Genomic DNA, 23,534 nt, shown 5'->3' with positions numbered 1-23,534 from the left:
GGAAAGCTATGGAGGACACTTGGTTTGTTTTTGACTTTGGTTTATTTAAAAAACAAAAAGCCAAAAAAAAAAAAAAAAAACCAACTTTATATACAAAGTCAAACTGAAACCACGGATTATGGAAAGAGGCGAGACTTACGGGGAACAGGGAAAAAGGCTGGGCCATAGCCAATACCACATTCTGAACACGGGGAGCCAGGGGGCAGAGGTGCTGGTTTCTTCTGGCAAGTCTAGGGTGGCTGGAACAGTCTTCACTGGCAAACAGCCCACAAGGAGAGCTCGCTAGCACTCACTCCATTCCTGCAAAGGCCCCTGGAGACCCTTCCCCCAAGAACCTGCTCCTGTAACCTAGCAGGATTTGTGCCATCCAGAGGAAGGGGCTCTCACCCCAGCCAGATTCCGTGTGTTTCTTCAGTTTATTGGCATCAGACCGTATGACATAGTCGAAGAGCCTTTTCCTCCCGTCTTACTCTAAACTGGAAGAGGACAGGAGAAAGCACAAGACTAAAGGGCCCCAGGAGAAACCCCAAGGTAGAGGGCAAAATGACATTCGAGGGGTGCAGATGTTAGATTTAGTTGTAAGTGGAACCAGTTCCTCGTCCGTCCCACACAGCACAGGCAGACGTCACCCTGACGGCCTGAACGCCCCTACACAGGCTGAGCACGGGTCAGCCACCCGGCCTATGGCTCCCAGGTCCTGCTCCAGCTTCTTTCTGGACCCAAAGGGCTCTAACTCCAGCAGGCTCCATCGCTGACCTCGCAGGACGGCAGCTCCTGCACCAGGCCCTCAGTTGCTAGGTGCTGGCTCCTCCTTCTCTACCCAGCTGTCAGCCTGTTTGAAGCAGATGGAACAGGAATCAGGACCCAACGGGGAAGGACTACTACCCACTTGCTCCTGGGAGACGAGCTTGCAAGCTGCTGACTGACGGATTCCAGTGGATGGAGAAGGTGAGGGGACCTGGGCACGGGCGCAAGGGGCTGCCATACGGGCGTCACCCTGACCGAGCCCCCGACGCACCAGCTCTCTCACGGGCTCACCTTTTCCACCATCCGCTGCATCTCCAGCTGCAGGGGCGTCAGGCGCCTCCGGAAGTCCTGCAGCAGCCGCTGGAGCTGGTTCCTCTGCCGCTCGGCCGTCCGGGCCGTGTCCTCGGCCTCGGCGAGCCGGGTGCGCAGCTCCTGCATGTCGGCCGCCAGCGTCTTGTTGGTGACTTCCGTGGCTGAGAAACGGTGGTGGCTCTCCTCTAGGGGGGGACACACCAGGAAGACTGCTGCTCAGTTACAGATCAGAGCAAGAGGCCCAAAGCCTAAGGAGCAGGTTCCCCCTTGGTCTCCAGGACACACATCTGCCTGGCCCGACAGGTCCCCGCTGATCAGCCCACTCACCCAGCTTCAGTTCCAGTGTGTGAATCTTGTTCTCCAGGTAGAGCCGCCCACTGTCCTGCTGCTCTGCACGTTGCAACAGGTTCCCGACATCGATAAGGCTGCCATTGTGGGACACCAGGCCCTTGTGCTCCACAGGGGCAGCTCCGGGCTTTGCGCTTTGCCCAGGAGGAGGCAGCAGGTCCAGGTTTCCTAGTGGGGCCGCGAGAAGGAGTTCAGGGTCGGGTGAGGAGGAGGAAGCGGCCTGCCCCCGTCCCAGCAGGCTGCAGAGCACGGGTACGCACCACAGAGCACCTCCTCAGGAAGCCCCCCGTCCGCGCTCTCCGGGCGGATGTACTGAAGGCTGCGGTACTGGCAAATGTTCTGCGTCACCACCCTGCTGACCAGCTGTTTGGCCTATAGAAAACACACACCCAAGGTCCCATCCGATGAGAAGGCACAGGCCCTCGCCCCTGGGACATGCAAGAACCTAGCACTCGGGCCTCCTGGTTCCCCATGGGAGCTGTGTGTGCCTATGCACACCTTAGGCCACCTCAGAAAGGACCGAGGGGACGCAAAAGAAAGCACCTGCTCTGCGCTGAGCCGGAGCCCCAGGGTAAGCAGAATCCTTTCCAAGTCTCGCCGGTGCAAGTAGCCACACCAGTTGGCGTCAAAGAAGACAAACGCGAGAAGACAGTCCAAAGGGAGCACAGCAGAGGGGTCCAGCTCCTTGGGCTGCAAGAAAAACAAGGATGAACAGAATTTACATCTAGTTCTCTCGGCTAAATCACCAAGGATGTAACCCTTTTAAACTCAGGCAGATTGGCTGACACAGTCACACGCAGGCGCACCTTCCAGATGGAGACCTGACCCTGGGCCTATAACCAAAGGCCTATCAGGCACTTTCACCCAGGGGCTGTCACACACAGGAACCTAGGGTGCTCCTTGACTGCATAACCTCGCTCAGATTCACCCTGACGGAGATACTGGATCCTATGAAGTGCCATTCCATGAGCCAAGAGCCACATTGTGTCTTTTGCCAAATTGACAGATGCCAGAAGTCATCTGGCAGAAGGATCCCTCTGCAAAGACACTGGCCAGCCTTGCTGAGCAGCACGGTCAGAGGCCGGAGAGGTAGAACAGGTCTCACCATGTCCTGAAGGGACGAGAATTCCAGCTCCGACTGGTTCGAGGCAACTGACCGGACCTCGGGATCTTCCAGCTTGGCCCCTGCTACAAAAGCCCGAGGTGAGCTTGGCGCGGGGACCGCAAGGCCACACTGGCTAGTGCTCACAGCACGTCGCTGGAGCCAGTCAGGGAGCCGCCACCCACACGCGTCTCCCCACCACACACCGAACTCCTCCTCTCCGTCGTCCCTCAGCAGCAGCAACTCTGGGTCGAGGGCCATCTCACACAGGTCCTCGGACGCCTCAGCCCGGGGTTTCTCCTCTTCCTCTCCCCCAGAAGACGGGGGTTTGGGCAAAAGCCCATCTTCCTTCTAGGGGAAGCAGACAGATGAGGAGAACTGTCACCTGTAATTACTAACAACAACAACAATGGCTAATCCTGAGTATCAACCACGTCCAGGCACCGCACCAAGGGCTCTATGTACCGTCTCAGGTGATGTATTTCTTTACACATGAGACACGTACGAGGCTTCAGAGCAGGGCGATTCCCAGACACCTGGGATTCTCCTCAGGAGTCCATCTCAGTCCATAAGAAATTGTTTGCTTGAGAGTATGTAGGCAAGAAGCCCCATGTGCTTTTGAAAGCGCTAAACACACGCTGCTTTCTGGTCAGCCAGTGGGTAAGATACCTTACTCCAGAGTGTTCTCATTCGCTGAGATCCGGTGCTGCCGGCGCACCAACCCCGCTCCCCTTCCCCCCTCCGGGTCGCTCCCCTTCCCCTGGACACACCACTCACTAGCTGTGCGGCCCCACGCGAGGGCCACGCGCCCTGAACCTGCGTACACACCGTGGTCTCGGGGCGCATGCGGAGAGCAGTACTGAAAGCAAGCCGGGCAGCACTGAGCAGCGCCACCTCGTGTAGCCCAGTGCCCATCGGGGCAGAGGTACTCACCGGCGGGGCGTCGGGCTCGGCAGCGGCGCCCTCACTGTGTGCCTCATCCTTGGGCTCCTTGGCCGCCTCCTCCTTGACCACTTCTTCCTCCTTGGCCACCTCCTCCTTTTCAGGTTCAGGTGGGGCCACCACCTTTTCAGGAAGGCTCAGCAGCATCTTATAAACCCTATAGCCAAAATCCCTCTGCAGCATCTCCAGAAACAGCTCAGCCAACACCATCACCTGGTGGAGGGGGCGGCAGTGGCCGTGAGCATCAGAAAGGCCTCACCGCACAGCCAGCCACACACCCCACCGCACAGCCTCCCGACGCCTACACCTACCTCAAAAGAGATCCTTTCTTTTGGCCTCCGGTCCTCCACAATACCATGGAGGGACAAGTTTACACAGCCAGGGCGTGCCACGACAGCAGGTTCTAGAGGGGGTGGGGGAGCCTCTGGGAGATCGGTGTCCATTTCCTGCTGTGCAGTGACCTCCGGGTTCTCTGCATTCTGTTTAGAGGTGTCTGCTGCTTGCTCCGATGCATCAGCTGCCTGTTCTGTAGGCTCTGTTTCCTGTGACAAAAGCCAAGTGACTACCTGGGCCCAGGGGCCAGGGCACTGACTTTCCCCACTTGTTCTTAGGGCTCAGCCTTACCACTGGCACCTCCTGGGTTGGGGGAGCTGCTGCCTCTGCAGCTTTCTGCTGGCACAGGGCCTCCCACTCTTCCAAAGTAGGCATGATGGTCCAGACATCGGGCAGGTATACCACCACGGTCTGGAGCCGCCTTGGGGGTCCCGGCTGCAGGTACTGAAACTCGGCAAAGCGCCACCTGCTCACAGCAAAGGGAAAAATGAGATATTGACCTGTGACATTCACAAGCAACTGTTTCAGTTTCCAGTCAACATTTACTGAGCACATACTGCAAGCCAAGCTTTGGAAGTTCAAAAATAAAAGATACAGAGCAAGTCCTCAAGAAACCGTCAGTCCATGGGAGACACCAGGAAGCAGACACTTACTATCCGAGATGCTAAGACAACAAAAAGGAGCGCTGAGTGTGGCTGGGCGGGGGCTGGAGGGGATCAGCTGGCCTTCAACATACACCTCCCTTGTCATGCTCATGATCAGGTGACCATTAGGGAGGGCGGGAAGGAGGGAGGGGCTAGGCCTGGGGAACAGAAGCGAGCTAGCAGGTCAGAAGGGTGCGAAGCGTGGCCCGAATGGTCTCGCCGACAGCCGGCCCCCGGACCAGAGCTGGGGCAGCCACTCACCACTTTGTACAGGCGCTCAAGTCAATGCCGGTCTGGGCTTGTGCACAGCGGATGGCAGTGCGGACGAGCACCTGCGGGTCACCCTTGGGGTCAAGGCCGTCCAGGGAAGGAGACCACTCACCCCCAACCAGAACCGCCTCTTCTTCTTTCCGGCCCAGCAAAAACTACAAGAAGAAATCAGGGATAAGAAACGAAACACCAATCACCTGGGTCTCCCCCTAGGAGGCAGCCTGCCACCACTAGAGCACACAGGCAGCCGGGTGTGGTGAAGAGTCCACATGGCAGTGTGTGTGGGGGAGGGGTCGCCACCCATGAACAGGAACCAGCCACGTAACCTTCTGACAAGTAAGAACATCTCTGAGCCATGCTGTGCTCCTGGTAAAAGGAGAGGTAATTTCAGCTCTGAAACTGTGTTTCAATGAGTTCGTGAACAGGAACTGAGCTGCTGACAATGTGACAGGACCTGGACATTATCAATGCATCTTGCCTCCTGGACTGCAGCTCTCACCTTCATCTGCTTCAAAGGGTGTTCTGGCGTCTCCCTTGGCTCAGTCATGTCATCTACAAAGAGCATGCAACAACGATACAATTCCTCCAGTCCCGGGGAAGAGAGCAGCAGTACCTGTGCAGGAGTGGCAGGAAGAGATACTCAGAGCTTTCTCAGCCTCCATCAATGGGAGAAAGGGGCAGGACCCGAACACACTTACCTTGGAACTGTAAGCAGGGTCACTGTCTGCAGGGACGGGCTCAGCACCAGTGTCTAGAGCTGGCTCCTTCTCAGAAGATACCTGGATACGGCTCGGGTGATGGAGGGAAAAGGGCTGACTCAGCGGGAAGGCTGACAGCCAGCTCAGATGCACAGCCAGGAAGTCGGAGGGAACCAGGAGACTGCGGTAACGGCGCTGGAGTTCTAGGAAGTCACAGGTGGGGCTGTAGGAAGGAAGCAGGGGAATTCAGAATGATCAGAGACTAAATTATGTTTAAAACGGAACCATAAGAGACTTGGGGGGAGGGAAAATTATTTTATAATCTGGGAAAGAATTTTCTAAGTAAGACACCTCTGGAAGGGAAAAGATGAATCAGATTTGACCACCAAAATGTTAACAACCTCTAATAGCAAAATAAAGTCAAAGTGGGGAAGAAAAAAAACAGAAAACATTTGCAATACGTGACAAACAAAAAGGTTCACTGTCAATGTTAAAAGAACCCACAAATCACTAATAAAAAATTTCACAAGTCTTAAGAAAAAACTGGGAAAAATGACATCAACAGGCACTTTAACAGAAAAAGAAATGAGACTTAAAAACCCATAAAAATATGCTCAATCTCACTTATAATTAAAGAAATGCAAATCGGAATATCACTTTCCAGCTATCAGACTGACAAAGATCAAAAAGTCTGATAATGCAGTATTGGCAGAGGCCTGGGGAAACTAGTACTTCATGCCCCAGTGGTGAGAACGTAAAGTGATACGGCTTCTTTGAGAGAATGGGCAATATCCATCAAAGTTTAAAATCAGACCCTTTGAGCCAGCTACTCCATTTCTAGGAACTGATCTCAATAAAATGCTTGCACCTGTCCACATACATGTATGTAGAACAGTGTTTATTACAACAATATTTAGGATAAGTAAAGACTGAAAATGAAGAGACAGCTGGTTAAATAAATGATGGCCCATCCATTCAGTGGAATACCGTGTAGTTGCTAAAAAGAAACAAGATCTAGTCAACATTAATATGGAATAAATTCTAATATATTAAGTGAAAACGCCAACTACCAAACAGTATGTATAATAGGCTTCTATTTGTGTTTTTAAAAAACACAGCTGTGTGTGCGCTATTAGCAGTCATGTTCTGACCTGATGTGAGGAGGGTCCACCCTCTACATGACTCGAGAACCAGTGTCTTGTGAGGAAGATTAACCTTGGGAGCCAGGTGGGTCAGCACTGAGAACAAGAGAAGCCCTACCTGGGCCAGGGGGAGGAGCCAGTAATGGCGGGAAGAGCAGTGGGAGCCTTCCTTCCCTTCCCTCTTGAGATGCCAGGAGGCTACCACCTCAGCTCAGGCTTACACGGACTTTGCTTTGGGGGCCGATCTAACACAGCACCGGGAGCTCTGCCTCTCCACTGCTAGATGGCATCTGGAATCGCCCATCTACGTCTTAGTCAATCGTTGCTGCATGTGAGAAGTAAGCTGATGGACCTGTGTCCTCAGACATGCTGTGACACTTTAAAAATAATGCAGAGGGTCCCTAGAAAACCAGTCCCAGGGTGCCTACGAGCCTTAGTTTCTACCTGAATGAAAACTGCTGTTGGGTACCCGGATTTTGATTGGCAAGCCTCAATTATAGCCTGGCATAATAATTTCTGGTCATCAAACCATAAAGTTCTACCAGAGCATCCATGTCAGTGGTTGCTCTGCTGGTTAAAATCTGAGATTTTGAAATAAAAAATTTGTCACATTAAAAAGCGAAAACAACAACAAAAGATCATAAGAAAACACACGAACTCTCACATAGACTTTGTCTCATTTACACAAGAAACTGTTACCAGCTGCGAGCCTCACCCCCCACCCCAGCCTTGCCACTCACCTCTCCACAGTATAGGGGGTGAGATGGACCCGGTAAGGAGGCAGGTCATGCCTTGGTTTCTTAGCGCCCCAAGGTTCTCCACCGGCCCGCTGTTTGCGTTTCTTGGGGTCATAGTCATCGCTGGAGGTTGATCCATCACCAGAGAAGAAATTACAGTTATTTACAGACTCAAAATATACTGGCCTAAAAAGAACTGAAAATGATCTGAATCTCCAACATTAAAGAAATGGATAAAGAAGCCACACGAACAGCCATATAACAGATTGTTATCAAGATATTAAAATGGATATTTAAATGCTTTTAATAAAAACCACTCATGTTAAACAAAAAGAATAGTGTGGGGGAGCATTTGAGATCTTGCTCTTCAGCATGTCATCAGTTGGGCGCAAATAAACTCATAAAAATTTTTAAAAAAAGTATACAATACTATATGTACAGTAGTGACTCAACTGTGCAAAAAAAATTTTTTTTAACCGAAAATAAAATGTTAATGGTGGTTGCCTCTGACATAAAACTCATGAATAATTTAGTATTTTCTAAACTTTATAAGTTATAGTTAACATAATTTTTTTGAAATGAGCAAAAAAAAAAATTTAACTGATTTTTTTTTAAATGAGACACATATATGGTACCACGCTAAGGGTTCTATACAGGAAGTTTTATTAAAAGAGATAGTTTTTGTAACAAACTCTTAGCAGTAGACATTAAAGTCATAAAAATACTCAAACCCTTTCATCCAACAATTCCACTATGGAAAATTTATCCCAAGGAAGTCAGTTCAAAAGAAGAAAAAAGGTTATATATAGTGGGAAAAATTCAAGCTGAAAGAAAACCACATTCACATACAACAATATCCAAATTTTTATAGTAAATAATCATGCAGCATTAAAACAATTATGAGGATTACACGGCCATATGGAAAAAATGTTTAACAAGAATGTATAAGAATAATTTAAGATTAAAACTATGAAAAGTATGGATATACCGGGGGTGCCAAAAAAATGTATACAAATGGTCACTTTGGTCAATGCTGCTCAAGCAGTAGTTTGCCGTAATCATAAGTGTCTGGACGCTGATAGTAACCTCTTTGAGCAATTCTTGTAATTGCAGAAGTCAAACGTGACTTCTTTCATCATTAGTTATTGGTATACATTGAGTATTACAATTTTAATAGTTTTTCCCTTTCTTAAAATGTGTATACATTTTTTTGCACCCTCTGTATATAAAGACTAGAAAAGAACATGGGCAAAGTAGCAATAAGTAATTTTTCTCTTCAAAATTATTTTCTAAAGGTCTTTAAGAATGGTTACCTTTAAAGGGAAGGAGAGGACATACATTTTTCATTTTTAATTTTACATAATAGCATGCACTACTCTATACATTTATGTAATAAATTAATTATGGTATCACTACATTATAGACTCAATAAATAAAAACCGTATTTAGACAATTATAAAATGCCAGAGTGACAAGGGGGAAACCTCCCATGTCTCATAAGGCAAATAAAATCAACTCTCACTTCTTCATGCTGAGGTAACTGAGTGGATTAAATTTTCCAGAAAGTTGCTGATCTTTTCTTTTAGACCCACATGGATTGTTTCCCTAGTCATTACACCCAAGTAACTAAGTATTTCTTTCCTCTTATTTCTGCCTGGGTAATTTCCTCATTCATTAGCATATATATCCAAAAGCTGCCTTCTGATCTGGCTTTTGTGGGATATCAGTGCTTCGTGTTTCTATAGAAGAACCATTCCCAAGACATTTTGACAACTCTTTTCAGCTCGCCCATAACTGAAGTGACCTGACCTCTTCAGTAAATCCTGTCACCCTCTAGTTACACTGGATGCTCCACTGATTCCTGTGACTTCAACGGCCAGTTGTCTCTCTGTATTGGGACTGGTCAGGAACAGGCAGTACCAGGGGAAGGCACCTCAGTCACCTCAGCAGGAAGAAATATTGATCCCTGCATCCCAAAGCCTGAAATTCACAATAAAACTTGGCTTCCAGCCAAAACGCTACTGTGGCTGACTCCTTTATAAACGCTTGTTCCCCCCAGTGACCTAATTTCTACTACCCCCCCCTTTCCTATTCTGCAAATTCTCTCTACTGACTGATGGTAAATTCTCCTTCCTAATGGTAATGTCTCCTTTCTCTAGAAGCCGTGACAATGAAGCATTAGTCAAAGTAATGTAACATGGGCCTTGCACAGGGCTTGACATATCCAGGACAAGCAAACGCAACTGACTATATAGAAAGGCTGAACTTGAACCCGAAGCAGAAAGTTCATTAATTTCCATCCAGGCTACACCATCCCTGAGGGCACTTGCTGTGCTTTTGCTGTGATTTTGTAATGAGGCCTTTAATAAACTCGCAGAACGTGAGAGGTGGAAAGTCGTTGGAAACTGAAGACCAGGAAGATGCGCTGGACAAGAGGGGTGAGTGTGTGCAAACTACGTACCAATGATTTGAAAATGGGACAATGTGTTTCAAAGTAGTGGAGACACTGTGGGAAATAACCCTAGACAATCAAAGCATCCCCCTAGTTAGAATTCACAATGACCTATCCAGAGGGAACAAACACCAGCTTCAGCACAGAGACTAGCTGCATCACTTTGCCTAAACTTTCTCTCTGAGTTACTCTATGAACCTTTTAAGAGTTCACCTTGGATTGCAGTAACTTACTAGCATCTGGGATCAGGGGTTGTGTCCTTCTCAGTACAGTTCTCATTTCAGAAGAAAACTAGAACATGAAAGAACGTACTGGAGTGAAGGAAATGTTCTACATCTTAATAGGAGTGAGGATTACATGGGATTTTCCATTTGTCAAAATGGTCCAGCTAAGATTTGTGCATTTTGACATATATAAATTTTGCTTTAAAACATCAAGTACAATGCAGGGAGTAGACAAAAAGTAGAGATGAAAAAGAATGGCACATGCTGATACTTGAAGCTAAGTGATGGGTATACAGAAGCACACCATCCTTTTCTCTTTTTTTCACGTCAGACAGGTAATGTGCCGATGTCATAACAAGGTTTGAGGGGGCACATCTCACACAAGAGAGTGAACACCCAAGCATCACACTTATCAAGTACAAAAGGATCGCACATCATCCTTTTCTGTTTACTTTGCTTACAGTTGAAATCTTCCATAATAAAAAGTTAAAATAAGACCAACAGATAGAACTAGAACAAGTCTTAAGCAGACGAGTCTAGAGCTTAACTCCCAGGGATATAGCAAAACCCTTCAGAGAGAGGGTAAGGCCGGATAAGGAACATGTAAGCCAGAGAGAACAGGCAGCAAGCTCCCGGCAGTGCCCGCCACTCACAGATGACACAGGAGTCCAAAACCACCATGCTTGCGCCACACAAAGCCACGAAGCTATCTGCATGCCCAAAGCACAGGCCTGGCCTGGGCAGAGTGCAACATATACATTGTAACCCCACGCTGATATAGACAACATATAAAGAAAGAAACATTTTTACACTAGCCATTAAAACATATACTACAAAATTACTATTTTGGGACAATTACTATTTTCTTAATAGTTTTGATTCTTAGTTTCTCCATTTTAAGGGACTAGAAATAAAAGGGAAAATTATATATTAAGAAAAAATTCAATATATTTTGAAAGATGAACTACATCAAATCCCTGCTTGCTGAACCAGTTTATACAGTCCCAATATTTGCATAGCCCTCACACTGTGTCTGCCTATTCCAGGGTAAAGAGACCAGGATCTAGCTGCAGGAAGAAACTGTTAGTGTCAACAGGTGACAAAGAAAGGGACACTGCTCCTACAGGGAAATAAAGAAATTAAAACATTTTTCCTGGTTAAACAACTTCTTACCTTCGTCCCTGATCCAATCGGCCATGAGGGCCCCGAGCAGGAAATCTGTTCAGGTGGCTCAGATGAAGTGTGTGGGATGTCTGGAAGAGACTCAGAGCTGCAGAGAGGAAATGGCTGGTGACTCAAAAACTCTAAACATCTGTCCAACTTCCCTGTTCCTTTTTTCCAGTGCACAAAAGTACTCACTTCTACTCACAGAGGAGCAACCTGACAGTTATAAGTCCATTCATCCATAAAGCCACACCCCAACATCCATGCCACTGGTACTCACGCTTCTGAGGAAAGAGTGGGGGAATCCGGTGAGGCTGGAAGATCAACTGGGGCTGAGCTCCCAAAATCCCTTGCTTCTGGCCCAGGGCTGCCACGTGTAGGAGGGGAGGTGCTGGGGACTTCAGGAGGGGCTGCAGGACAGTAACCAGGAAATTCAGGGCATCCCATAGTCGATGTGCTGACTACCTCAGACAGATGCAGTCCCATACCCTCTACAAAAGTAAGGTTCTTGCCCAGCTTTCAGGACACGGGCTTCCCTCCCTCCCCCTCCAATGCACATTCCAAGGAGGGACGAGTACCTGGTTGGAGAGCGTTTGCACCTTGACAGCATTCCAAGGCACTGCCTGGCCGGGGTTGTATGCAGCCTTCACCAGCACCTTCTCACCCAGTTGGGGCAGCCGGCCCTTCACCACACTGCCAGCACACAAGCCAGGAGGCCCAGTCAGGACAGAGACCCTAGCCAAGCCACCCTGACTGCCCTGAGGCCCTTCCCATCAAGATTTCTCACACCCCACATTAAACACAGCAAAGCAATGGCTTCCGGGGGCGGGGGGGGGGGGATGCCACAAGCGTGGTGACAGAACTAAATCCAAAAGGAACACTTGCCTCAAACCTACCTGAGCTGAAAAAAGACCTCTTCGTCTACCACTCCGAAGTAGTCATGCAAACTGGTGACGATGCCAGTGAAGACCCGCTGCTTCTCCCCACCCTACGGGGGAAGAGTACAGTGTGAAATGGGGGACATCTGTCTAAGTTCTGCCATTGGAATGTCATCTCTATGCACCGCCTCAGCTCCATCAGAACATTGCACTGAAAGTCACATGGGAGGAAGCGTACTTGTATAATGGACATAATCTAGCTGCATGGGGCGGGGGGTCATGCTGGTTCCTGCATCCCAAGCTTCTCCAGGATTTCCAGTTCTTTTATTCCAAGAAGCACCCTAAAGATTTCCCTAGAGCCAGAGCTTAGGACTCCCCAGTCAGAGGTATCTAGTCACCTCTCTACTGGCCCAGGACAGGAGTACCAGGAAGGATGAACCCTGTGATGTAAGAACGAAAGCAGCAGGCATCCATGCATGCTGGGGCAGTCCCAACGGCTGAAACTCACTAGAAAGGATGCTCAACCTACCTGAAGGTGCCTGGCATTTTGGGACAGGTCTGTGGCCACAGGAGGAGTGAGCAAACCAGGAGGAGGACCCAGAAGAGATGTTGAAGCTGCGCCTATGGGGACAGAGAAGCAATCTCCAGGAACCGCACCTACCCTCTCAAACACTAGAGTCAACTAGAGGATATGGCAAACCCAAAGGGCAAAGTGGCTCCAAGCAACTCCTCCACCACAGAGACCCCAAAAGCCATCTTTTAAAAGACTAGCTCCAAAGCACATACTTCCCAGTATGAGCGCAGGTAGGGATAAAGGTGATCACCTGAGAAGTTGCGTCCCCCTGGAAGTGGGTTGATACGCTGGCGCTTAAACTGGGACATTGGAAATGCTGTCCTCTTTCAGAGTCGTGGGAAAAAACCTTCGATCAGAAGAGAAATAAGTTAACAGCTCATAGGGGAATTTTCCATCAACCCCAAAAAAAGGAACTAAGGATCTTAAGGAAATGGGGAGGAGGGCACTGAGAGTGAATGGAGGCAATGGATGAAGGGAATCTAGAGTACCAGAAAATGAAGAAATTACACTGTTGCAGTTTGCTCTCATAATAACCTAGTGGCAGGTGCTACTATCATGCTATTGTAAAGAAAAGTAAACTGAAGCTCAGAGAGATTAAAAAAGAGACTTGCCTGAGACCGCATAACCAGTTAGTGACAAGACCGCGACTCACACCCAGGTGTCCCGACAACTTAGCGCTCCTCTCACTATGCCACGCCACCCCAGACGGTTGGGGGGTTAGAGAAAGAGCCCCGGAGACATTCATTCATTCAAATACATTAGCCAAAATGTCCACGCAAGGCCCGGAAAAATGGAGGAGGGTGCTGCGGGAGAGATCATTTGGGCCCTCTCCCCGGAAGCTCGGCCCGTTGTCCCCCGGCCGGGCTGGTGGAAAGGTAGCGGTGTGGCCCCGCCGACAGCGAATCGGGCTGCGCGCCCGCTCCCGCGCTCCCCGACCTTTCGCACCCGCCTCAGCGGCCGCCACAGCTGAATCTCCCAGGCCTGGACGCAGCCAGGCCACCGTGGGAGGACAGAGGCGCGCGGTTTCTCCTCCTCCCGCCCGCCCCCAGGGCCGAGGCCGTTGCCAGGGAGACGGGACTTGCAGGCCGAGGGGGCTCGGCTCCTTCCGTGCACCATGCATCTCTGCTGCCCGGCGCTCGCAGCCCCTCAGTCGGGGGAGGAGCAAAGGGGCAGAGGGACGGCGGAGAGCCTCCTACCTACCTGCGGGCCAGGGCCGCAACACCGGGGGGACAAAGACACCCGGAACCACCACAGTCGCTGCTGCCGCCGCCACCGGAAGCGCCTCTCCGGAAGCGCGACCACTGGTCGGAAGCTGCCACTATCCCGGATACGGTCCCTCCCTCCGCTCCACCGACCTCTCCCTTCCCCCACGCCGGCCTGCCATCCGGCTCCTAAGTGGGGAGCGGAAGTGCGCCTTCCCCGATCGTGTGCGCCTTAGAAAGCTGAGCCTCGGTGGTGTCCTCGTTTAAGTGTCCCATTAGAAAAATAGACTTCAGAGACATGGTTCCTTGTCCAAAGACAGCTGGAGATGGACCCCAAACATAAGGAAGCACTTGCCGCCCCCACCTTGCCTCATTCTGGCAGACTCTAAGACTGCAGGCGCAAGAGAACCAAACCCTCCTGACCAAAGGAAGAGAATGCCTGCTCAGTGGCCATTTTTAGGAGACATTCCGGTGTCTGACTCAAGGCCAATGGCCCCATCCCCAGCCCCGCCCTTCCATTGACCACACACACACACACACACACACACACACACACCCTCCCTCCCTCCCTCCCTCCCTCCCTCCCTCCCTCCCTCCGGTCCTCTGGGTACCTGCAGAATAAGTTTTTCCCCTTTCTCAATTAACAGAGCCAGGAATCTCATAGGCTATAGTAAAGTAAACCACCACAATATTTAAGTGGACATTTACTAATAGTTCTCACAGACTTTTCCTTTAGTCCTCACAACAATGCTAGCCGGTAAGCAGGTCAGGAATAGCTGCCCTAATTTTCAGACATGAAACCTGAAAGACTTCAATGAAATGACTTGCTCAAAATCTTGCAGTTAATCACAGGCCACTTTAGTCCCCTTTAGCAATCCCAGTCCCCCCTCATTCACTTTATCCCTCCAATTTAAGCCTCACTCCAACACCCCTACCCTCCCCTTCCCTATTCATTTAATATTCACAAAGCACTTTGACAGTTTAATATCATTTTATCTTCATAACAAGCCTGTGAGGTAGATAGGGCAGGCACCATTACACCATTTGGGAGATTAAGTGAGAAGCTATGGCTCAGACAAGTTAAGGGATTTTGTCGATGTCTAAAAGCTAGTTTGGGCCTCTGGTTTCAGCTCTGACGTGTAAAGGCTAGCAGGGAGCAAAGCAGCCAGGAATAGGCCTTGAAGGTTACTCCACTGTTCCCCATGTTTTCCCTAACTCTCCCATTCCTGGTGCAGTCTTCTGGGGCAAGACTCAATGTGGAAGCAGCCAAGGTAGTGCCCTTTCCCTATCCTGGGGCTGCCCATGCAGGCATGAGGAGGCAAGCAAGACTCCAGATCAGTAAATGTTCACTGAGGAATTAAGGTCAGTTCCATCCTTCTGAAATTACCTCTCCCAGAAGACCAACCCTTTTTGAGTGTGTGATTCAGAAGAGAGGGTTGGATCCAGCCAGCTCACAACAGTGACAGTCTCACAGAGATATACATGAGTATATCATTTTGCATATATGCACATCTGCAACACGCTGGGCCCCAACAGATGACCATGCCGCACATGCTCCATGGAGGCCTGATAAATAAGCTAGTTCACATTGTCTAAGCCCAGGGATTTCTGGCAGCCAGGGAGGCGCCTGGGAGCTGTCACACCGTGGGGCTTCTCAGGGAACCAGTGTCCCTCTGCCAGGCTGCTCCGGGAAGAGAAAGATTCAGCCCTCACCTCTGAGAGCAGGGCAAGTGTCAGCAGTTTTTCCTGGCCGTGCCCAGAAAAAGCAACAGGGCAAAGGGCAAGGAAGCAGACGTCACTTCACACCCCTCGACACAGGGTCAGGTCCCTGCACCAGGAGGTCTCAGCAGACAGAAAGGTTTTTTGCTCGTTGCTTCTTCACCACTAATGATGGCATAAAGGTCTTCCGGAGGGGGCGACATGGAGACCTTTCAGGGAGGTCCCTTGACTCAGTCCTATGGAAAAGGAAAGGTGGCCTTAGACTAGGAGGAGGAAACAAAGGTAGCAATGGTCCCAGAGTGGATCAGGCATAGATAGCTTCTCTGCTGTGGGGAGCCAAGGGGTAGTAACTTACATGGTGCTTCTTCCCCCTGGTGAATTATTCGGTATAACCCCCAACATCCACCGTGGAATCTTTCATCTGTGCCCCTACCTTGCTTGGCTAGCAAACCCAGGAAGATGGCCTAGGTTGCAGCTTTAAGGGGTGAGGGTCTGCTCGGCTGGCATAAGGAAATTTCCCATATTCTGGTCCTGGTTCTGCTGCTGACTCATGTGTGGCCTCAGGAAAGTTGCTTCCCTCCCCAGCCCAGTCCCCAGCTTCCTCCTCTGAAATGGGGAGCTTTAGCTACTTTCTGTTTCTTCCAGCACCCTCTCCAAGACTGTCTGCATCACGTGGATTCCATAGGGACAAAGTACAACTGGCAGTACTATCCTGGCCCATCAGGCTCCTCCCTCTGCCCTAACCTAGGCTGGGCTGCAGGACTTACCTAGGGGCAGGGCCATCAGGAGGGACAGGGGGCTCAGGGTGTCTAGGGCTCTTCCAGCGGATCCGGTTAAGCAGGACCTTGACCTTGTTCCAGTGGGAGAGATCCTGCTGAGCAGAGGGTGAGGCGGTCACCACAGAGCCCCACCCCACAACAAACCACTGACCAAACTCCCAGAGACAGCTGTCACCACAGCCAAGAGAAGTCACCTGCTCCAAACAGGAATCCTCTCATTTTCCCAGTCTCTGGTCTTCAGGGTATCCACACATGCCAACCTCGTCCCACCCCACCACATCCTTTCACCTGCCCCACACATATCCATCACCTACCTTGTGACCCTGGGAGGACTGAAAGTCATGAGCTGGCTCTGCTGGGGCCTCTGACAGCCTGGAAAGGTTGGCACTGGGCACCCCTACCTTTGGGAATGAAGTTCTCTTTGCCCCTTCAGAGAGAGAACCAGGTTACCCAGGGCCAGGAGCAGGAACACACCCACCAAGTCCCAGGGCTCAGGGGGTGTGCTTATGTGGCCCTGGGCAGGCAAGACCCAGAAGGAGACACAACGGCCCCTCACCTGTCTCCGTAGTCTGGCTGAGCAGCTCCCAAGGCCCATGCACTTCACTGCCTGGGGCATGAGAGGGTGGAGGTGAAGGGGCCAGGACCTCCTCCTCCTCTGTAGGATTCTGATCACAAAAGAGAAGGGCGCTCAGTGCCTGATTACAGGCCTAGACCGTTCTGAAGGAAGCCCGGGTGCCAGGGGACCCACCCCTCCTCTGCCTTCCCCACTCACCGGCCCAACCGCTGGCCTGACCACCCCACAGCTCACTCCCCCAGGGGCCTTCTGGGTCTGCAGCTGCAGGTGGAGCTGCTGGAGCTTTGCCATCTGCTCCAACACAAGGCACAAGTGTTCCAGGTAGCGAAGACCCTGCCCTGGGAGGCACGCCCAGGCTTCAGACCCCAAGCCCTCCACCTGTGGGACAGAGAGAGGTAGGGGAAACTTGAACTCAACCAGATTCCCACCCCAGGTGACCAGCAGGTGGGTGCAGAATGGGCAGGGAGAGGAGGACCACGAACCCAGCTAGCCTCCCAATGCCCAGCCAGCCATGGTGCCAGGCAGACCCCGTACCTGCCCACGTCCACACAGCTGGGAGTGGAGTGAGGCAAGAAGCTGTGACACAACCCATCAATTAGGGACAGGAAAGCCCCACCCTGAGAGAGCTCCAGGGAGAACAAGTGGGGGGGCCCACTAGTCCCCGTGTGAAAGGGCCGTCTCTATCCCACTCTTCATCCAGCCTGAGAGTTGGCACTCACCACCTCTGTTTTTTCCAGGCCTGCTTCTTCCACCTCTGCCTTGGTGGCCTTCTGGTCCCCTGCTCTAAAAAGGGGCATTTCACACTCAGGGTTACTTGGCAGCTTCGGGGAGTGGTGGTGTTGTGACAAGCTGGCAGGAGAAGTTGGGAGCTGGCGGGACCTCTCCAGCACCTGCTCCAGCTTACGGCTGGCCATGAACCGGCCTAGGTGGGCAGCAGGCTCCGTGGGCAGGGCCAGGGGCTGAGGGCTCACCACGGCCTCAAAGTCCAGAGAATCCTGAGAAACGCCCAGCGAGGTGGCCAGGGGGCTGTCCCCAACCACCATCTCCACTCCTGAGTCCCGGGATGCCAGTTTGAGAAGTGGCACCTGCCTCCGGAGACCTCTCTGCTCACCATCCCCCTTCCAGGAGTCCAGCGAGCTCCCCTGAACGGTGTCCGGGATCCGTCTGTAGACGCTGGTGACTCCAGGTACTACACAACTGCGTGCCAGGTCCTCACCAGCCCCATCTACAAGGAGAGTCGGTATCAGGCTGGGCAGGCTGCCCCCACCGCCCCCAGCATTCCTGGCAGCTGAAAGCATTCCCTGGGGAGGAGTGTCCTGGGCCAGAGGTGAAGGGAGGAGCCTGGACAGCCACAGCCCCTCCCAGATCTCTCTGCAGCCCCGCCTGAGAGATGCTGGATGGGGTTCTTTTTACAACAGTATTTGTTAGTAATCACAACCTATATGGGCTGTGTAGTAGGCAAAGCCTTGCAGGACTTATTCGTCAGCTCCTGCGATGGCCTATCTTCCTTCCTCTGAGGGGTTAGGCGCTTTCTTCCTGGGAGCTCTTGCGCTCCTGCCCCTAGGATCTGCCTCAGACCTCCAAGTCCTAAGCAGGGAGCCACAGGCTCTTCCATCACTCCACAAGGGAGAGTATGACCGTGCGCCCCGCCTCAGGGAGAGGGCGCATGGCACAAAGAGGGAAGCTGGGGTCCAAACTGTCATCAGGATGCTTGATGAAGTCTCTCCGGGAGTTCCTGGGGGGAGGATGATGAAAAATAACAATAGCTATAACCATTTGCGGCTTTTGGGCTTTAAACTGAGAAACAGTGACAATTTGGTGGCGAGTTGAAAAGAAAAAAACTTAAACGGAAGAAAAGGAACCAGTGGGAAGGAGAAGATGCAGCGTTGTTGCCCATTAACTGTCACCTCCGTGCCAAGTCCTCCTACTCTCTGGGTGCCCCAGCTACAATGATGCAGACATTGAGGCCGGAGAGGGTGGAGAGCTGCCGACGTCTCCGAAGCCAGGCCCCCTGGGCAAGGAAGAGGGCCAGGAAATCCACCCCTTGCGCGGTGCCTTTGGGAAGCGCTCTGCTGCCGCCGAGGGGCAACGGCCGGCTGGGACAGGGGCCGGCGGAGAAGAATCCAGATCGGGAATTTGAAGGAAGTGGACCCGGGGGAAGAGGGATGGAGGTGGTGGCCAATTTAACGCCCAAACCCAGAGGGTCTCCTGTGCAAGGCGCAGTTCACTCGACCCTTCTAAAGAGAGGCCGCGAGGCGGGCGCGGCTAGGTCGGGCGCCCCGGATCGGTGTGCAGGGTGGGGCGGGACGCAGACGGGGGCCCCCGGCCCCAGAGTCGGCTCTAAGGCGGGAGGCCCTGCCGGACTGAGGGTGGGCGACTCACCCCGGCTGCCGAGCGGCTCCATGGCGAAGATGCGCCGCCGGCCCAGCATGGCCCCGCTCCGCCCCGACCGCAGCAGCCGGACCCAGCGCTCCCAGCCCGCGTCCCCCCGCCGCGGTCGCGTGCGTCCGGACCCCCTGGGTGCGGCCCCCGGACACTCCCAGCCGGGGGAGGGATGAGGCTGGACGGGGGAGGGGAGGGGCGCAGGTGTAAGGGGGCGGGGCTGCACGCGGGGCCACGCGGGGCTGGGCTAGGATAAGGGCCCCGGTCCGCTGTCCTGGCCCCGGTCCGCTGTCCTGACTCCGGTCCGCTGTCCTTCCGCGAGTGACAGACCCGCGCTCCCGCCGCGGCCCAGGAGCGGAGCCCCCCGCCTCGGGTCACCCCGCCCCCAGTTCACACGCTGGGTCTGCCTTCCTGCCGCCAAGATGAAGCTGGCGGGCGGGGAGTGGATCGGGGCGCGGAAGGAAATGGAGCCCCACGTGCTGGCGGTGGGAAGGGCACTGACCGAGACGCAGCCGTCACTGCGCTCCCAGCTGTGAGCCTGGGGCAAGTCACTCCGCCACTCAGAAACCTGGCGCGATAAAAGGGGGAAATGATTTCCGCCCAGAGGGAAATCTTTTCCAACAGCGGCAGAACGCTTTGTGTCCCGGGGTAGCTCTGAATCTCCTCCTCGTCCCACACCTCTTCCTCACTCGGGTACCCTGAAACTGGGGGGCTGAGTGGGATTTCAGGATTGGGGAAGAAGTGAGCCTGGGGGACAGGGGAGGAGCCTGGAAGCGATGCGAGTATAAAACCTTCCCGATCCCCATCCCAGCCCTCTTTGGGCCCCTGAGATTTCCCCGCATCACCGCCACCATCCCCCCCCCTCCCCAGCTCCCCGCTCTGAAAATCGGCTGGGAGCCCAGACAGCGGCTGAAGGAGAGACAGCTTGGTGACCAGACGGGCGAGTAGCTTCTAAGGAAACCTCCTTCTCCGGCGGAAGGTGACCAGCAGGACCCAAATCCCCTGGAGGCAGATGAGGGAGCTGGCGGACGTGCAAACCTGCACCTGAGCCTCTGGGGGAGGGGCTGGAGCCTGAGCTATTGCAAGCGGCTGTTACCTGGGAGGGAGAAGAGGTCTGCCCATCCTTTCTGCTCCGTGCTCCTTCCTGCCCTTCCTCAAACACCCTACGCAGGAGCCTTCATCAACTTGTAGCCAATCTTGTAGCCACAAATTACAAGATTCCAACTTTAGAAGATGAAATTGAGGCCCACAGCCACACCCCAGGAAAGAAGAATGCCTGAATTACCAGACATCTCTTAACACCTTGATCTTCAGGCCAAGCCCTTCCCCACTAGCCATGGGTCCTCTGAGTTGCCCCCTCCCGGCCCTACCCTTCTGGACAACACCCCCTCCCCATTCCTCTTTTCCAGATACAAAAAGGGAAACAGAACGCTGGGCCTGGCAGGAACTGTTTTATGCAAGTCGGACAGGATGTCTGGTACCAACCCCCCCACCCCACCCAGGCCATGCCAGACACCACTCCAGCCCTCCCAAGGTAGGAGGAGAGTAAGAGGGCTGGTGAGTCAGGTGGCTTCCTCTCTGCAAAGTGAGAGTGTGGGGAGGGGAAGGGAGGAAACCTTTGCCAGATCTTGCCCTGAATTTGGAGAATGTAGGGCCAGATTCCAAGCAGCAGTCTCCTTGGTGACTCTGGGGCAGGAATGCATCTGGAACAGGAAGCCAGCCAGCAGGAATGCAGTGTCTCAGCACAAGGCTTTGTGTGGCCTCAAAAGAACCCCCCAACACACATACACATACGACCCACCACACTCCCCTCCAGGCCATGTTTCCCCCCATGCAGATACGCCAGAGCCCTCATGGTGATCAGGATACCTCCTGGGGGTTGGGGGGCACACACTTCCCTGTCATCTGCCTTTGCTGCCCTAACTGGCAGCCCTGTGTGCAGAGCTGGGACAGGCCTTTACCACCCAGAGGGCTCTGTGGCCCCACGTGATTACCTCTGCACTGTCCTTCACCCTGACTCTGTGAGAGGAGAACCATCTCCCTTTCAGTGGTGCTTGAATGAATGGGAGGGGCAGCACAGCCACCCCCTCACTGCCCACCTAAGGGGTGGGCAGCTACAGTGAGTCCCTGAGATTGTGGTGGCCTGAGCAGAGTCATTGATCAGACTGAGGTCAGGGGTGGCCAGCTGCCCCTCCCTTCCATGGGGGAAGTCACAGCTTCAGGAAGTGCATTTCCTGCAAGCTCAGCACTGAACTAGGCCCTGTGGGACCACAGGCAAAGCCAAGAGCCTGGGAGCAGCTTCTGCCAGACTAGAGATGGCAGCTGGGTGCCATAGTGACCTCCTTAGTGGCCTAAAAGGCTGTCTCTGGTGATGGAGGGGCAAGAGTACCCCCACCTCTAGGCAAGCCAGACACTCAGGAGTCAGGCTTTAGGTACCTACCATCCCTGGCCCCTCCCCTTACCAGCTAGCAGTCCTTGGACCAGTTACTCATCTTCCCTGTCCTTGGTTTCTTCATCTATAGACAAGGATGATAACAGTACCTACCAAATTGTAAGGATTAGAGTTCAAAAGCACGTAAAACGTCCCTGGCATTTGAGAATTATCAAGCCATGGAACTTTGGGAAAGTCACTTTCTCATCTCTAACTGAAGGGGACTGTATTAGATGCGCTCTCGGACCACTTCTAACTCAATTCTATCATGGTTTCTGAAGTTATTCCCCAAAATGCAGGAAAAAAATAAAAAATAAAAAGAGCACTGCAGGGGACAAATTGCAATTGCATAATTGTGTGGTCTCCCCCACCCCATGTCTGAGTCAGAGGGCAGGGGGTTGAAATCAACAATGGCCCCAGCCTTCTCTGCTGACTAATGGGTTTGGCTGATAACTCCATCTTCCAAAGAAGTTTGCTCCCAAGCTCAGGCTGGCTGTGTGGCTGCAGAGGCCCTAGAGCTGAAACCCTCCCTGGGAGGAGAGCTGGTTGCCACAACTGAAAAAGTGAATTTTAGCTTGAACCCATCTAGCTTTCAAAAGGCATTCAATTCTCTCACGGGGATACCCATTTTATAAGGGTCTCTAGTCCCCATGTGTTCTCTATTCCTGAGAAGACAGCTGGCCCAGCAAGGTTTGTTACAGGCAGGGATCTCACCATATTAATATTCCAACCCACCCTGTCCAACTTATTACTTCCATGCTTAAAATTTTCAGTGTCCCCAGAGCCTCAAGGTGAAGTTCAAACCATCTCTCCTTATCTCAGTATCCCCTTCAGCCACTGCCCTAAACTGAGCATCCCAGTTGCACTCACCCCCATTACTCAACATTTCTCTCCTCCTATCCCGAGTCCTGTTCCTCCTTTCACACAGATGGTCCCTGCACTGAACTCAGGACATCCCTGTGTATTCCATGTTAGCTCTTAAGCACTCACTGCCATGTAGCATTATTTCATTCATGCTGGCTTAGTCGCTGCTACTTGACCAGTATCTTCAGGAAAGCAAGAAAAAAGCTAGACCTTTCTGCATTCCCACTTTGCCAAAGCCCAAGTGTTTCCAGAGGGGTGAATTCCCCTTTTGTGAGCATTCTCCCCTGCGATGGGCTACACCTGACACTAGGTGGCGCCAAGGAGGCCTTCCCATTTCAGACCAGACATTGTGGCCTGACTGGCTCCTGAGCCACAGAAAGCCTTGATCTTTTCTGATGGAAATAAAGGCAGCCATCCAAGCAAAAGGTGAGACAATTATATCAAGGTGTAAATTGTATCAACAGGTGCTTGAGGAGGCAACACAGTCTTCGCCAAGATTCCTTCCAAAAAAGCACAAAGCACCCTCTGAAGCCCAGCTTTGATCTTTCCTGTGAAAATAAAGCTGAGGCTGCCACCATCCCTCAGGCTGACTGGGGGGCAGGGTGAGTCTGGAGCACCCAGCAGCACCCATGCACTTTTCTGAAATGTCCTCTGGAATTAGGATGGGCCAGGGCAGTGAGTCAAGCCAAAAATCTGGCAGGGAAGCCCTGCCCCAACTCATACATACTCTCAAGGCAGGCGTACCTAGCACTGGCCATGCATTGTGTTGTTTTGTTTGGTTTGTTTTGTTTTAATTCAAGCAACCACCAATGAAGCCAGCAGGGTCTCCCAGGGGAAGTTGTGGGCAGACCAACCCCCTGACTCACTGTGGTGAGGCCCTGGGTGGGTGGTAGTCCCTCAGGGTGGGGTTTCTGCTGGGTTGTCCCCCACCAGCAAGGCTAACCTGCAGCCCTGTCCCAAGTGATTATCTTTCTCAAGTGGGAACAGACAGCTTCGTTGAGCGAAGGAGGTACTCT

At 52.3% G+C, this 23,534-nt stretch overlaps 2 protein-coding genes and 1 non-coding gene across 8 annotated transcripts; all 3 read right to left on the bottom strand.

The window, feature by feature from the left end:
* Positions 1-23: 23 nt before the first annotated feature.
* On the bottom strand, positions 24-13,904 carry CCAR2 (cell cycle and apoptosis regulator 2). Of its 3 annotated transcripts, none has more exons than XM_019714592.3 (21): positions 13,768-13,904; positions 12,818-12,913; positions 12,523-12,614; positions 12,012-12,103; positions 11,694-11,808; positions 11,396-11,525; positions 11,125-11,221; positions 7,279-7,398; positions 5,397-5,619; positions 5,198-5,311; positions 4,690-4,853; positions 4,076-4,250; positions 3,763-3,993; positions 3,443-3,664; positions 2,716-2,860; positions 2,513-2,592; positions 1,951-2,097; positions 1,668-1,779; positions 1,387-1,575; positions 1,039-1,244; positions 24-832 (listed from the first exon to the last, which is right to left on the bottom strand). In XM_019714592.3, exons 2-21 carry the CDS (start codon positions 12,873-12,875, stop codon positions 788-790), a joined length of 2,757 nt encoding a protein of 918 aa, XP_019570151.2. In that variant the 5' UTR covers positions 12,876-12,913; positions 13,768-13,904; the 3' UTR covers positions 24-787. The 3 variants fall into 3 exon arrangements, with proteins under 3 accessions (XP_019570151.2, XP_019570143.2, XP_019570136.2); XM_019714584.3 differs by having other exon boundaries at positions 2,513-2,595; positions 12,818-12,912; positions 13,766-13,891; XM_019714577.3 differs by lacking the exon at positions 13,768-13,904 and adding an exon at positions 13,179-13,588 and having other exon boundaries at positions 2,513-2,595.
* Positions 10,277-10,379, bottom strand: LOC141572987 (small nucleolar RNA U13). The gene has a single exon (XR_012498575.1). It is a non-coding gene; the product is annotated as a small nucleolar RNA U13 (small nucleolar RNA).
* Positions 13,905-14,737: 833 nt separating the features above from the next.
* Positions 14,738-19,709, bottom strand: C15H8orf58 (chromosome 15 C8orf58 homolog). 4 transcript variants are annotated; one of them, XM_019714547.3, is made up of 7 exons: positions 19,224-19,709; positions 17,561-18,852; positions 17,040-17,219; positions 16,824-16,932; positions 16,582-16,694; positions 16,256-16,362; positions 14,738-15,724 (listed from the first exon to the last, which is right to left on the bottom strand). In XM_019714547.3, exons 2-7 carry the CDS (start codon positions 18,137-18,139, stop codon positions 15,613-15,615), a joined length of 1,200 nt encoding a protein of 399 aa, XP_019570106.1. In that variant the 5' UTR covers positions 18,140-18,852; positions 19,224-19,709; the 3' UTR covers positions 14,738-15,612. The 4 variants fall into 4 exon arrangements, with proteins under 4 accessions (XP_019570106.1, XP_019570126.1, XP_074194338.1 ...); XM_019714567.3 differs by having other exon boundaries at positions 17,561-18,066; positions 19,224-19,708; XM_074338237.2 differs by having other exon boundaries at positions 16,256-16,359; positions 17,561-18,066; positions 19,224-19,707.
* Positions 19,710-23,534: the final 3,825 nt, after the last annotated feature.

Source organism: Rhinolophus sinicus, chromosome 15 (genome assembly GCF_057876585.1).
Source record: "Rhinolophus sinicus isolate RSI-liver-muscle chromosome 15, RSI-T2T, whole genome shotgun sequence".
Taxonomy (NCBI): Eukaryota; Metazoa; Chordata; class Mammalia; order Chiroptera; family Rhinolophidae; genus Rhinolophus; species Rhinolophus sinicus.
Note: the sequence above shows the minus strand (reverse complement) of the source record. Positions and strands in the feature narration are given on the sequence as shown.

What these genes read in the sequence shown, in the direction of transcription:
- CCAR2 (XM_019714584.3), bottom strand. Translation starts at nt 12,875, where the DNA reads ATGTCCCAGTTTAAGCGCCAGCGTATCAACCCACTTCCAGGGGGACGC. An exon ending in ACCCCCTATACTGTGGAGAG is followed by an intron (nt 5,620 to 7,278) that starts GTGAGTGGCAAG and finishes TCCTTCCTACAG; the next exon opens with CCCCACCTGTGACTTCCTAG. An exon ending in CCGAGCCCGACGCCCCGCCG is followed by an intron (nt 2,861 to 3,442) that starts GTGAGTACCTCT and finishes TGCTTCCCCTAG; the next exon opens with AAGGAAGATGGGCTTTTGCC.
- C15H8orf58 (XM_019714547.3), bottom strand. Translation starts at nt 18,139, where the DNA reads ATGCTTTCAGCTGCCAGGAATGCTGGGGGCGGTGGGGGCAGCCTGCCC. An exon ending in GCCTGGAAAAAACAGAGGTG is followed by an intron (nt 17,220 to 17,560) that starts GTGAGTGCCAAC and finishes TCTGTCCCACAG; the next exon opens with GTGGAGGGCTTGGGGTCTGA. An exon ending in AGTCCTCCCAGGGTCACAAG is followed by an intron (nt 16,363 to 16,581) that starts GTAGGTGATGGA and finishes CCCTCTGCTCAG; the next exon opens with CAGGATCTCTCCCACTGGAA.